Source organism: Macaca nemestrina, chromosome 10 (assembly GCF_043159975.1).
Source record: "Macaca nemestrina isolate mMacNem1 chromosome 10, mMacNem.hap1, whole genome shotgun sequence".
NCBI classification, from domain to species: domain Eukaryota; kingdom Metazoa; phylum Chordata; class Mammalia; order Primates; family Cercopithecidae; genus Macaca; species Macaca nemestrina.
The window spans coordinates 129520416-129532933 of NC_092134.1; the positions used below are offsets into that span (position 1 = coordinate 129520416).

Sequence of the window (12518 nt, forward strand, 5' to 3'; positions counted from 1 at the left end):
TGGCGGTAAAACTCTTTAGCTTGATATTTAAGACCCCTCTAGGACCTAATACCACCTTTTTAGTTCTTACCTCTCCTGTTCTCTTCCTCTGCTCATCCTCTTTCAATGTCTGGACACGCCTAGTGAGTGCACCCCAGATATTTCTGTCCTGTCCTTGGTCTTCATTCATTTCTTTTTTTTTTTTTTTGGGACGGAGTCTCGCTCTGTCGCCCAGGCTGGAGTGCAGTGGCCGGATCTCAGCTCACTGCAAGCTCCACCTCCTGGGTTTATGCCATTCTCCTGCCTCAGCCTCCCGAGTAACTGGGACTACAGGCGCCCGCCACCTCGCCCGACTAACTTTTTTTGTATTTTTTAGTAGAGATGGGGTTTCACCGTGTTAGCCAGGATGGTCTGGATCTCCTGACCTCGTAATCCGCCCGTCTCGGCCTCCCAAAGTGCTGGGATTACAGGCTTGAGCCACCGCGCCTGGCCCATTCATTTTCTATACCCATCTGGAATGCCTCTACCGCCATCTGAGCTTCAGCTGACAGTTTTAGTTCCCATTATAAATAGTCTTCTCAGAATGCTTCCCTTTGTTTTTACTCCTGTTTTCCAATGCCATTTTGTTTATCCTGCTACATTATATTCATCGGATACCTCTTTGTATCATCATTATTTGTGCAACTGTCTTACATTTGCTAGTAGACTATTCATCCCTCAGTGGGAACACTTGCTTTTTTATGCCCCAGAGTACCTTGATGTGTAGTAAGCCCTTGGTGATTATTTTTCAAAATAGTTATATCCTAATTTGTAACCAGGGCAACTTGTATGAAATGTACATGTCCTTAAAAATTAAGTAAACACAGATTAATTTACTGTGTTAATTTACTCAGAAAATCTTCCGTTTATGAATTTGAGAAACTAAAATTTTCAACCCAGGAAAAATAGTCTCATAAATTATGAAATGAATGGAATGTAAGTTAATGATATTTTACAGTGACTTGTAAAATGAAAATGTACAAGGAACGCATATGAAGATTTCTCATTAGAAGATGCTAATAAACCAGTTACTAGATACTGATTTTAGTCAGCTTCAGGGATAAGGGTTCCTTCATGTATTCACCCAACAAATGTTTATTGAGCCTCTGCCATGTGCCCAACAGTGTTCTAGGTGCTGGGGTACACCAGTAAATGAGACAACAATCTTTGCTTTCATTAGCTTACATCCTAGGAGAAAGAAACTTGATAGGAAGCATAATAAATAGGTAAATTACATAGTATAGTACAGTATGAGTGCTATGAAGAAAGCAGGGTAAGAGGGCTGGGGAATACCTGTGAGGTGTGGGTTGTAATTAAATGGGTGATCAAAGTAGTCCTCATTGAGATAGAGGCATTTGAACAAACACTCCAAGGAGGTCAAAGAGTGAGCCATTTGAATACCTGGAGGAAGAGCAGTACAGGCAGAAGAAGCCACCAAGGCGAAACACATGTGGTATGCTAAAGGAAGAGCGAGGCCAGTGTGGCTGGAGCAGAGTGAGCATGGGAGAGTGTCGTCAGAGAGGTAATGGGAGCAGATCCGGACAATACAAGACTTCTACGTAGGCCTTGTAAAGACAGGAGCTTTTACTCTGAGAAAGAGAGTTCAGAGGGAGTCATTGGAAGGTTCCAAGAAGAGGAGCAACGTAATCTGACTTACATTGTTAGGATCACTTTAGCGTTTGTGTTGAAAACAGGCTGAATTTCCTACTGGAGAGAAGCAGGAAGGCCGGTTAGGAGGCTCCCTGGTAGTGCGTTGGAGTCAAGGTGGCAGTAATGGTGGGATTTGGGCTCTATTTTGAAGGTACAGCCAATAGGATTGGATGGTAGGGGTGTGTGAAAAAGAGGTGTCAAGGAGACTGGGAGATGCAGTTGCCGTTAGATGGAGTCTGTAGGAAGAGCAGGAGTCAGTTCTGGACATGCTGAGTTTTCGAAATGCCTGTTATACTTCCAAGTGGAGATGTTGAGTAGACAGACGGATGTATGAATGGGGCAGGGGGATCCCTGAGGGAGGAGGTATAAAGGTGGGAGTCATTAACGTACAGACAGTGCTTAAGAGGGGATCAGATAATTACTAAGAGGCAAAATATAGATGAGAAAAAGATTGAGCTGTGAGCACTCCCACCCTGAAAGTCTGGGGAGTTGAAAATGACCCAACAAAGAATATTCAGAAGTAAATATTGAGGAAGGAAGGAAATCAAATAATCAGGAAGGCAAATAAACAATGTATTTTCCAGGAGGAAGGAGCAGTCAAGTGTGCCAAGTAGTACTTTAGGTCAAGGAAGATTAAGACTGAGAATTGGTCATTGGATTTAGCAACGTCACTATCCCTGGTGATCATGGAGCAGTTTTGGTAGAGTGTTGGGGGTGAAAGCCTAAATGGAGTGGGTTCAGGAGGTAACAGGAGGAGTGGAGTTGGAGATACCAAGTAGAGGGATTCTTTCAAGGACTTTGAAGGAACAAAGATATGGGGTAGTGACTGGAGGGAGAAGCGAAGCTGAGAGGAGATATTTTTAAGGTGGGAGAAATAGTGGTTTGTTTGATTGCAGGTAGAAAGAATGATCCTGTGCAGTGGAAAATTGATGTAGAAGAAAGGAGAATCACAAAGCTATGTTCTTGAGCAAGAGGGGATGAATTTATTTAGCAAGCAGAGAGATTGGCCTTACGAGTGTGGACAGTTCATCCAGAACAACAGGTGGGAAGGCAGAGTATCTAGGTGCATTTGCTGGGAGATGGGTAAATGTGGTGATGGAAGTCTATCAAAATTTGCTTCTGACTGTTTCGATTTTTCCATTGTAGTAGGAAGCAAGATTGTTCTTCAGCTATGAGTGAGGATGAGTGGGGACATAGAGGGAGTTTGAAGAGAAAGGGAAATGGATAGAATGGCAAATGGGAAAGAGAAAAAGTGAATGGACTGGGGAAATACAGTGATTGCTGAGGAGTATGAATTGAAAGTGAAATCAGGTAGCATTGTGGAATGTTTTTCTGTGGCCATGCTCAGTGGTATGGGCAGTGCTGACTAGGTGGAGAACTAGATTTAACTAAGGTTGTAATCTTGCCAAGTGAGTACGAACAATTGATGAGGGCAGAGGAAGTTAGGGTAAAAGGAGAGGAGTGATTGTAATAACTGATGATAGAATTTACGCTGGGCAAGGAAGGCAGACATCATGGGGATGAAGGACAGAGACAATTGGTAGATCATCAGACTGTAGGTCCTCCTGCAGGGGTTGAGATTCTGGAGTGTAGTGTAAGAGAGAGTGAGCTGGAAAGTGGAAGAGTCATCCAAGAGTAGGGTGCATGAAATCAAGCTTATGGAGGGTTTGTGGTTATTGGTAGTGACAGAGACCAGGCTAGCTCTCATGGGAGTGAGTGGCCAAGATGAGGAGTTCAAAGAACTGTGAGGCCACGGTGTTGGAAGGATCTTTGAAGGCCGGTGAAGAAGGATTATCTAATCAGTAGAAAGTGTGTATTTGCACACTTAGCACAAAGTTGAGCTAAATATTTAACAGCATATGATGACTGCTCTCTAGAAGCTTAAAGATTGTGATGTTTAATTGTAGGACAGAGTAAATACTCAGCTGTGTATGTTTTATACAACATGCTGAAACTAAACTGAATGAATTATATAAATATCTCTTTATAATTTAGTAAGAAGTCATTGACACGTATCTATAAATAAAAGCAATCCTTATTCCACAAAAGAATCATTCTTCATAATTATAGTTCCATCTTAGTTTCACCATTACAAACAAAAAGATGAATCAGGTATGGTGGCACACGCCTATAATCCCTGCTACTCGGGAGGCTGAGACGGGAGAATCACTCAAATCCAGGAGTTCGAGGTTAGCCTGGACCACGTGGTCGGACCCTGTCTCTTAAAAACACCAAAAAAATTAAGATCCCTTCCCAGCTGTTTGTATGGAAATTTGTTAAAAAAAAAAAAATCTAAAAAAAATCAAGAGAGCAAACTAACAACAGTTATATGAAACTTCAGAAACTTTCTTAACCAACTCCAGAGATTCCACTTCATCTCTTCCCCATGTCTTTGGCAGGTGAATGCCTGCTGCATGAGTAGGCTCTTTGCTGTAGCACGTCTGCCTCCACCATCTGAATAGCATACTTACCAAGAATCATTTGTGTTTGTTCTTGAACTTGTTTAGGCCACTGGACTTGTTATTATAATTATGTATGTTAATTAAAATATATATACCAATGAAATGTGAAGGAGGAGAGATGTTTTTCTGTGACCTAAGTTAGGTGTTTTGGAAAGATTCAGGAAGGACAGATTGCTTCATATATATATATATCCTTATTCCACAAAATAATCAGACTCATTCTTCATAATTATAGTTCCATCTCAATTTCACCATTACAAACAAGATGAATCATATAATATGTATATATGTATATATGTATATATGTCAAATTAGGTGGGAATAAGGGAGCTGTAAAGTATTTGGGGGACGGTTATAATCTAGAAGGCTTTGGCACTGATAGTGCTTTACAAGTTCTTGCTCTTCTTTAAAAAATGAAAACTGTAAGTGGTAGATGCATTTAGGTGTGATTTGCTTAGGAACTCCAGTCAGCTAAACTAGACAAGAAAAAGCTGTGGTCCTGCATCAGAAATCAGTGTGTTCATGTCCATTTATTTGTTTTCAGTTAAAACAATGTTTTGAGTATGTATGTATCATTTTTAATGATCTCCCCCTTAATTGACTTTTTCCACTGACTACTAATCCAGATGAGAAGGCACTTATTTATGATATTTAATTTAGTAGCCAAATTATATTTAGTATTTAAGGATTTGGTTTTTTGTTTGTTTGTTTTTTTGGTTTGTTTGTTTTAAAAATTGTGCTTGTTTTATTTATCAAGTCCCATCTTATTATTCCAAAAAAATTTTCAGGTAGCATCTGGATAGTAGATTTAATCAATAGATCTTTTAAGCTAAAAATTTTATAAATAAAGCCATTGAAATTAATTTTTTTCTCAGTTCATTTTGTATTTAAAATATTTTACTAGCTGCATGTAGTAGCTCATGCCTGTAATCCAAGCACTTTGGGAGGCCAAGGTAGGAGGATCGCTTGAGGCCATGAGTTTGAGAGCAGCCTGGGCAATATAGCGAGACTCTGTCTCTACAAAAAAATTTTAAAAAATTTGTGGGGAACCATGGCACATGCCTGGAGTTTCAGCTACTCAAGAGTCAGAGGCAGGAGGATCACTTAACCCCAAGAGGTCAATAATTGAACCCACATCAAAGGGTGGTTGTGAGAATTAAATGAGACAGTCCATTTAAATGCTTAATACAGTACCTGGCACATCGTAGGCATTCATTAAATGTTAGATATCATTTTCTTAATCAGTACCATGTGTCATTGTATAATTAATAGGTCTCTAACAAAGGTACTCAATAAATATTTTTTGACTTAATATAGGTTTAAGTTGTAATTTCTATAAAATGTAGGCTATTAAGGTTACTTGTCAGAAGTGTACATCGTTGTATTCTTTCTATGGAAAATCAATTTTGACAGTTCTTATTGACTTGCAACATGTTTTCTCTTAGAATTTCTTGTTGTCTTTTGATTGTGTACAGTATATAACACTATTAGAGTCACCTCATTTCTCAGAAACTTCTGTAATATCTTCATTATTGAATTGAGTGGATAGGGATATTACTAATTTCCTTTACTATTAATTTAACATATCTGTAGTACCATTGGTAGAAAGGACTATTGGTGAGAAAGTCCCCAAAGGCTGATTTAATTTAACTCCAGTGACCCACTTCTGTATCCTGAACCAGTTCCTGTACCCTGTTGTTGATCAGATAGTACTAGATACACTCAGCTTGGGTTCACACATAGAAAAACAAATGTAACCTTTGCACATGTACAAAAGTTTAAAGGTTGTAGTAAACACCATTAAGATCTATGTAGCCTGATTGTTAACCTAACAGAAGCATGAGACCATCAGAAGACTTGGGCTCTGGCATATCTGAAGGGTGTTGGCCAATCTAAGAAATCCACCTAGTTCCAAAAGCTGTTTATTGACATTGTCATCTCAACAAGAGATGGTTGCATACACAATCTGGATTTATGCTGTCCACGTTTTTGTTTGTTTGAGACAGAGTTTTGCTCTTGTTGCCCAGGCTGGAGTGCAATGGCGCAATCTCAGCTCACCACGACCTCCGCCTTCTGAGTTCAAGTGATTCTTCTACAGGCATGTGCCACCACACCTGGATAATTTTGTAGTTTTAGTAGAGATGGGGTTTCTCCATGTTGGTCAGGCTGGTCTTGAACTCCAGACCTCAGGTGATCTACCTGCCTCGGCCTCCCAAAGTGCTGGGATTTACAGGCATGAGCCACCGCACCCGGCCGTTGTTCACCTTTTATGTAAAATAAAGTATATTTATTGTGCCAAATGTAGTAAATGAAGAGATTAGGGAACTGGCATGTTTCAGAAGGATAATATAGGAAGAAAATTGCCAATTTTCTTTCAGGTAGTTGGAAAAGATTTGTAGAAAAGGTAGTATTCCAAGAGAAGGAAGAAATGACCAAGATGGCTTAGACTAATTATTCCAGGCTTGGAACATCTCCTGAGAGTCAGGAGGGGGATGACTAAATGAAACAGGTTTGTGTGGGCTTGCCTGCTAAATGGTGGATGGATGTCAGTTGAACAGATTCGTTTTGAGTGCAACTCTATACCTGGGCTGAAGGTGCGAAAACAAGACTCGGTCCAAGATCTCACTCATTACTTCATTACATAACAGGGGAGATGAGAATTATCTGTTAATGTTAACACACTATGCTAGGTGCTTAATTAATGGTGTGAACAAAGTACTTTGGAAGGACAGGGAACTGAATGGTTAATTATGCATCAGTGGGAAAGAGTTCATAGATGAGGTTACACAAAGTAGGAAGAGTGGGAAGAGTGTCTTCCGGAAGGAGGACAGGGCTTTCTAAGCACGAGAACGGTGTGAACAGAAGCACAGAGGACGGGTATACATTTGATGCTGGGGGTGCTGTATGGGACAGGAGCAGGGAATGAGACTCAAGGAAATGAAAAGAATGTGGATAAAGCACCCAGCCGGGAGTTCATCATAACAGAGATTCCTCTAGTTGTTCAGAACATGGTTTGGAGAGAAAATCACTGCAAACTTCAGGAGCTCCTGGTGACTTTTTTGGTTATCTTGGCTACTGAGCAGTGAATGGGTATAGAGAGGAGAGGATCAATGGAAGAGGTGATTCCAAAAGGATTTGGCAGCTAGTTGGATGAGGGTCATGGGGAAGAGAAAGCCCCATTTTATTTTCGAGCTCAGCTAGCTAGGTCGATGTTATTACCCTAAACCAATTTGGGGATTACAGAGATGAGGCAGGAGTTGGGGGCAGAACAGGAAGAAAGAGAGTATGTTTAGTTTCTGACATTTTAAATGTGAAGGGCCTGTGGAACATCCTGATAGCCAGTAGGTAGTTGGAGATATGGGTTGGAAATTTAAGAGGGGATACACACACACACACACACATGCACACACATGCCATCAGCATGTAGAACTGGTAATTAAGGCTATATAAATAAGTGCAGCCTTCAAAGAGAGTATTTAGAGTGAGAAGAATGACTAGAACTGTATCTTAGAGAACCAGCGTGTTCTGTGTGGGAAGAAAATGTTGTGTGTCCATATATTCTAAAATCGTATAAACTGTTGTTTTCTTTTGTATTCTTTGTTCCACTTCTCTAGTAATGAAGATAATAGAGATTTGACTATATGAATGATGTGTGGGCTTCCAGCATATTATTTTAAATAGCCTTTGTTGTTCTTAAATTTTTTTTTTCTTAAAACTTGTCTATATGTCATTTTGCTGGGTTTTTGGACTTCACTGATCTGAATGAGTTGTATTTCAAGGAAACTGGGCATTTTTATCATCGCATTAAACTTCACTTTTTCAGAATGATCATGTTTACCATATTATTAGTCACTTTAACTGCTCTTCCTCTCCATAGGAGCTGATGCAGCAGAATGGGATTGGTTATGTGTTAAATGCCAGCAGTACCTGTCCAAAGCCTGACTTTATCCCTGAGTCTCATTTCCTGCGTGTGCCTGTGAATGACAGCTTTTGTGAGAAAATTTTGCCATGGTTGGACAAATCAGTAGATTTCATTGGTAAGTAGCTCAAATAATATTACAGGTCCTGTGGGTGATCGTCTCATGTGTAGGTGGACCCCCTCAGCCCCCCTTTTTTTCTTTAGAGAAAAGGAGCCTATTTCAGAGATTTCAAAAGTCTGAAAATAACACGTGGTGCAGCTTACTCATCTAGTGGTCAAGGTGACGTGTGTGTCACACTGTCCCTAAGGACTGACCTTGTGACATTCTAGCTAACATTTAACACCACCAAGGTTAAGCTTCACAGGATCTGTAATTATATATTTGCAAGTGTTTGAAAATCAGTTAAGCTTTTAGGGTTAAATTCTTCCTCCAACTTTTCCAAATCCTACACAAGCCTTTGGGAAACTTTGGTAATATTCCCTGTTGCCTTGTTGCTATGTTTTCCACAGAGAAAAGTCAAATCTTGTGAAAACAAATCCCATTACATTTAAGTCTTTATGTCAGTGTGTCTAAGCCGGGGTCCACATGCCAGTAATTTCAGGTAATATTTGATCTAATAGAATGTTGACACACACACACTCTCTCTCTCTCTCTCTGTCTCTCATTTGGTCACTTCCCTGGCAGTGGTCTTGACAGTATCTCCTCTGTGCCATACTTTGTTCTGCTTCCTGGGCCTGTTCAATTCTGGAGCTTCTCTGGCCCCTGGGTACTGTTGAGGCATTTTGGTGCCACAGGATCAGATCTGCTGGGTGGTAACTTGGTGACGTGTATTTGGAATGTGGCTTTAGTGGACAGTGGCTGAACAGAGGAGAAACACTACTAGCTCCTTAGTAACATACCACATGTGCGACTCTTGATGTTCCATGTAAGAATTTTTTTTTTTTTTTTTTGAGACGGAGTCTCGCTCTGTCGCCCAGGCTGGAGTGCAGTGGCGCGGATCTCAGCTCACTGCAAGCTCCGCCTCCTGGGTTCACACCATTCTCCTGCCTCAGCCTCCTGAGTAGCTGGGACTACAGGCGCCCGCCACCATGCCCGGCTAATTTTTTGTACTTTTAGTAGAGATGGGGTTTCACCGTGTTAGCCAGGATGGTCTTGATCTCCTGACCTTGTGATCCGCCCACCTCAGCCTCCCAAAGTGCTGGGATTACAGGCGTGAGCCACAGCACCTGGCCCTATGTAAGAAATTTTTTCCGGCCGGGCGCGGTGGCTCAAGCCTGTAATCCCAGCACTTTGGGAGGCCGAGACGGGCGGATCACGAGGTCAGGAGATCGAGACCATCCTGGCTAACACGGTGAAACCCCGTCTCTACTAAAAAGTACAAAAAACTAGCCGGGTGAGGTGGCGGGCGCCTGTAGTCCCAGCTACTCGGGAGGCTGAGCCAGGAGAGTGGCGTAAACCCGGGAGGCGGAGCTTGCAGTGAGCAGAGATCCGGCCACCGCACTCCAGTCTGGGTGACAGAGCGAGACTCCGTCTCAAAAAAAAAAAAAAAAAACAAAAAAAGAAATTTTTTCCTCCCCAGTTACATAAGTTTGAGCACTCTAATCCATAATTAAATACTCTGAATTGGTTACCATAATTAAAAATAAAAGAACCAGTTCCTTTAAAAAAGTGGAATTGGCCGGGCGCGGTGGCTCAAGCCTGTAATCCCAGCACTGTGGGAGGCCGAGACGGGCGGATCACGAGGTCAGGAGATCGAGACCATCCTGGCTAACACCGTGAAACCCCGTCTCTACTAAAAAAAAAAAACAAAAAACTAGCCAGGTGTGGTGGCGGGCACCTGTAGTCCCAGCTACTCGGGAGGCTGAGGCAGGAGAATGGCGTGAACCCGGGAGGCGGAGCTTGCAGCGAGCTGAGATCACACCACTGCACTCCAGCCTGCAACAGAGCGATACTCCTCTCAAAAAAAAAAAAAAAAAAAAGTGGAATTGGCCAGGCGTGGTGGTGGCTCACACCTGTAATCCCAGCACTTTGGGAGGCCAAGGCGGGTGGATCACGAGGTCAGGAGAAGGAGACCATCCTGGCTAACACGGTGAAACCCCGTCTCTACTAGAAATACAAAAAAGTAGCATGGTGTGGTGGCGGGCGCCTGCAGTCCCAGCTACTTGGGAGGCTGAGGCAGGAGAATGGCGTGAACCCGGGAGACGGAGCTTGCAGTGAGCTGAGATCACGCCACTGCACTCCAGCCTAGGTGACAGAGCAAGATTCCATCTCAAAAAATAAAAAAAATAAAAATAAAGTGGAATTGGCCAGGCACAGTGGCTTATGCCTGTAATCCCAGCACTTTAGGAGGCCAAGGCAAGCAATTACTTGAACCCAAGAGTTCAAGACCAGCCTGGGCAACATAGCAAAACCCTGTCTCTACCAGTGCACCTGTGGTCCCAGCTATTTGGGAGGCTGAGGTGGGAGGATTGCTTGAACCGGGAGGTGGAGGTTACAGTGAGCCAAGATTGTGCCACTGAACTCCAGCCTGGGCAGTACAGCCAGACCCTGTCTCAAAAACAAAAATTGAAAATATGTGTATTAAGCCCCGTACTATAATTTTCACCTGTGAGGGGAATATTCTGTTTAATGCTTTTGGAACATTGAGTAATTCCAAAACACTTGTCTTTTTTTCAAGATTTCCAGGTTTCTGAGGGTTTCATCTTCAGTTAGGTTTCATTCTATGAAACATGTGAAGATAAATGACTTAGTTCACATTAAAATAATCACAAACAAATGGCCAGGTGGCTCACGCCTATAATCCCAGCACTTTGGGAGGCCAAGGCAGGCGGATCACCTGAGGTCAGGAGTTCAAGACCAGCCTGGCCAACATATAGTGAAACCCGGTATACAAAAATTAGCTGGCCGTAGTGGCACACGCCTGTAGTCCCAGCTACTTGGGAAGCCGAGGCAGGAGAATCGCTTGAATCCAGGAGGCAGAGGTTGCAGTGAGCCAAGATCGTGCCACTCCACTCCAGCCGGGGCAACAGAATGAGACTCTGTCTCAAAAAATAAATAAATAAATAAAAATAAATAAATCACAAACCCCCACAAGTTAACACACACCCTCCCATTGTACTTCTAAACAACATTCAACGAATCATTCAGTTTTTGCCTCTTTAAAAATAACAATTGGCCGGGAGTGGTGGCTTATGCCTGTAATCCCAGCACTTTGGGAGGCCAAGATGGGGGGATCACCTGAGGTTGCTGGAGTTTGCGACAGTGTGGCCAACATGTCTCTACTAAACATATAAAAATTACTGGGTGTTCTGGCAGGCACCTGTAATCCTAGCTACTTGGGAGGCTGAGGCAGGAGAATCTCTTGAACCTGGGAGGTGGAGGTTGCAGTGAGCTGAGACCACGCCATTGCACTCCACCCTTGGCAACAGAGTGAGACTTCGTCTCAAAAAAAAAAACAAAACCAGTTATGGTTAACGTTCCCATTGCATGTCACATTGATCCAGAGACACTGGCTCTAATTTCAGCTAAAAATCAGATTTCAAAATCTATCTAGAAAAGAACATGGTTTTCTTAAGTCATGACAATATGTAGGCTTTAGGAGAAAAAGCTTAAAGTTTAGTAGAAAAGAGTTAGAAGAGAAGAGAGAATATGAATAAGTTTGCTCCCAACTTATTTTCTCCTTTAATGAGAGATACTGGGGTCATCATGTCACTTTCATTCATACAAAAGAACTTTAACTGCTTTGTAACTTGGTTAAACACATGCACACAAAACACATACTATAATGTATTTGTAATATCTGCAAATACTTACCAGTATTTCATTTGCTTGGTCCTATTAGAGCCATCATCCTTATCCCACCCAAGTAATTCAAGGCAAAAATCTCCAGGCCACTTTTTGAATTCAGCCCGTATTCACTATAATTGCTAGTCCTCTCCTCCATGGCGTTTTAAGCCATGGTTAGTATGATGTACCCCCTTAATGACTTACAGGCTCATAGGGATTTTTTCTTTTCTTTTTGTTAGTTAGATTAGATTCTGGTAAGTCTCCGGGTTTGTTGGAGGGACTCAGGTTTATGTGGAGTTTTGTCTTTCTTTTTAGTTAATGTGCTAGTAACAGAGTTTGCCCATTTGTATTATGGGATACTCATGAGGTGCCCCCAAACCCAGCTGTGTATACAGCCTCTTGCTTCCTCTTCACTGTCTCCTGGGCTCTTGCTCCAGCTCTCCCATGCCCAACTCGTGACTGCATGGACACAACATAGAGAAGTGATTAGGACCATGTATTTTGGAGGCAAACTGTCTGTATTTGAGTCCTTCCTACCCTGGTTATTAAGTGAAGTGGTTTGAGTAAGTTACTTCAAACTTCTGTGCATTTCAGTTTCTTGATCTGGAAACTGAAGATAATATACCAACCTTATAGGAATACTGCGAGGATTAAAATAGATAATGTAAAATGAAAAAAAGAA

The 12518-nt window shown here is 42.0% G+C and overlaps 1 protein-coding gene across 2 annotated transcripts in view; it reads left to right on the top strand.

The window, feature by feature from the left end:
• The window catches only part of LOC105482186 (dual specificity phosphatase 16), a 92847-nt gene that overhangs the window by 71111 nt on the left and 9218 nt on the right, over positions 1-12518 (top strand). For both annotated transcript variants that reach the window (XM_011742208.2, XM_071072189.1), the window contains one exon: positions 8008-8167. In XM_011742208.2, the coding sequence (XP_011740510.2) occupies positions 8008-8167 (160 nt within the window). The remainder of the gene's footprint in view (positions 1-8007; positions 8168-12518) is intronic.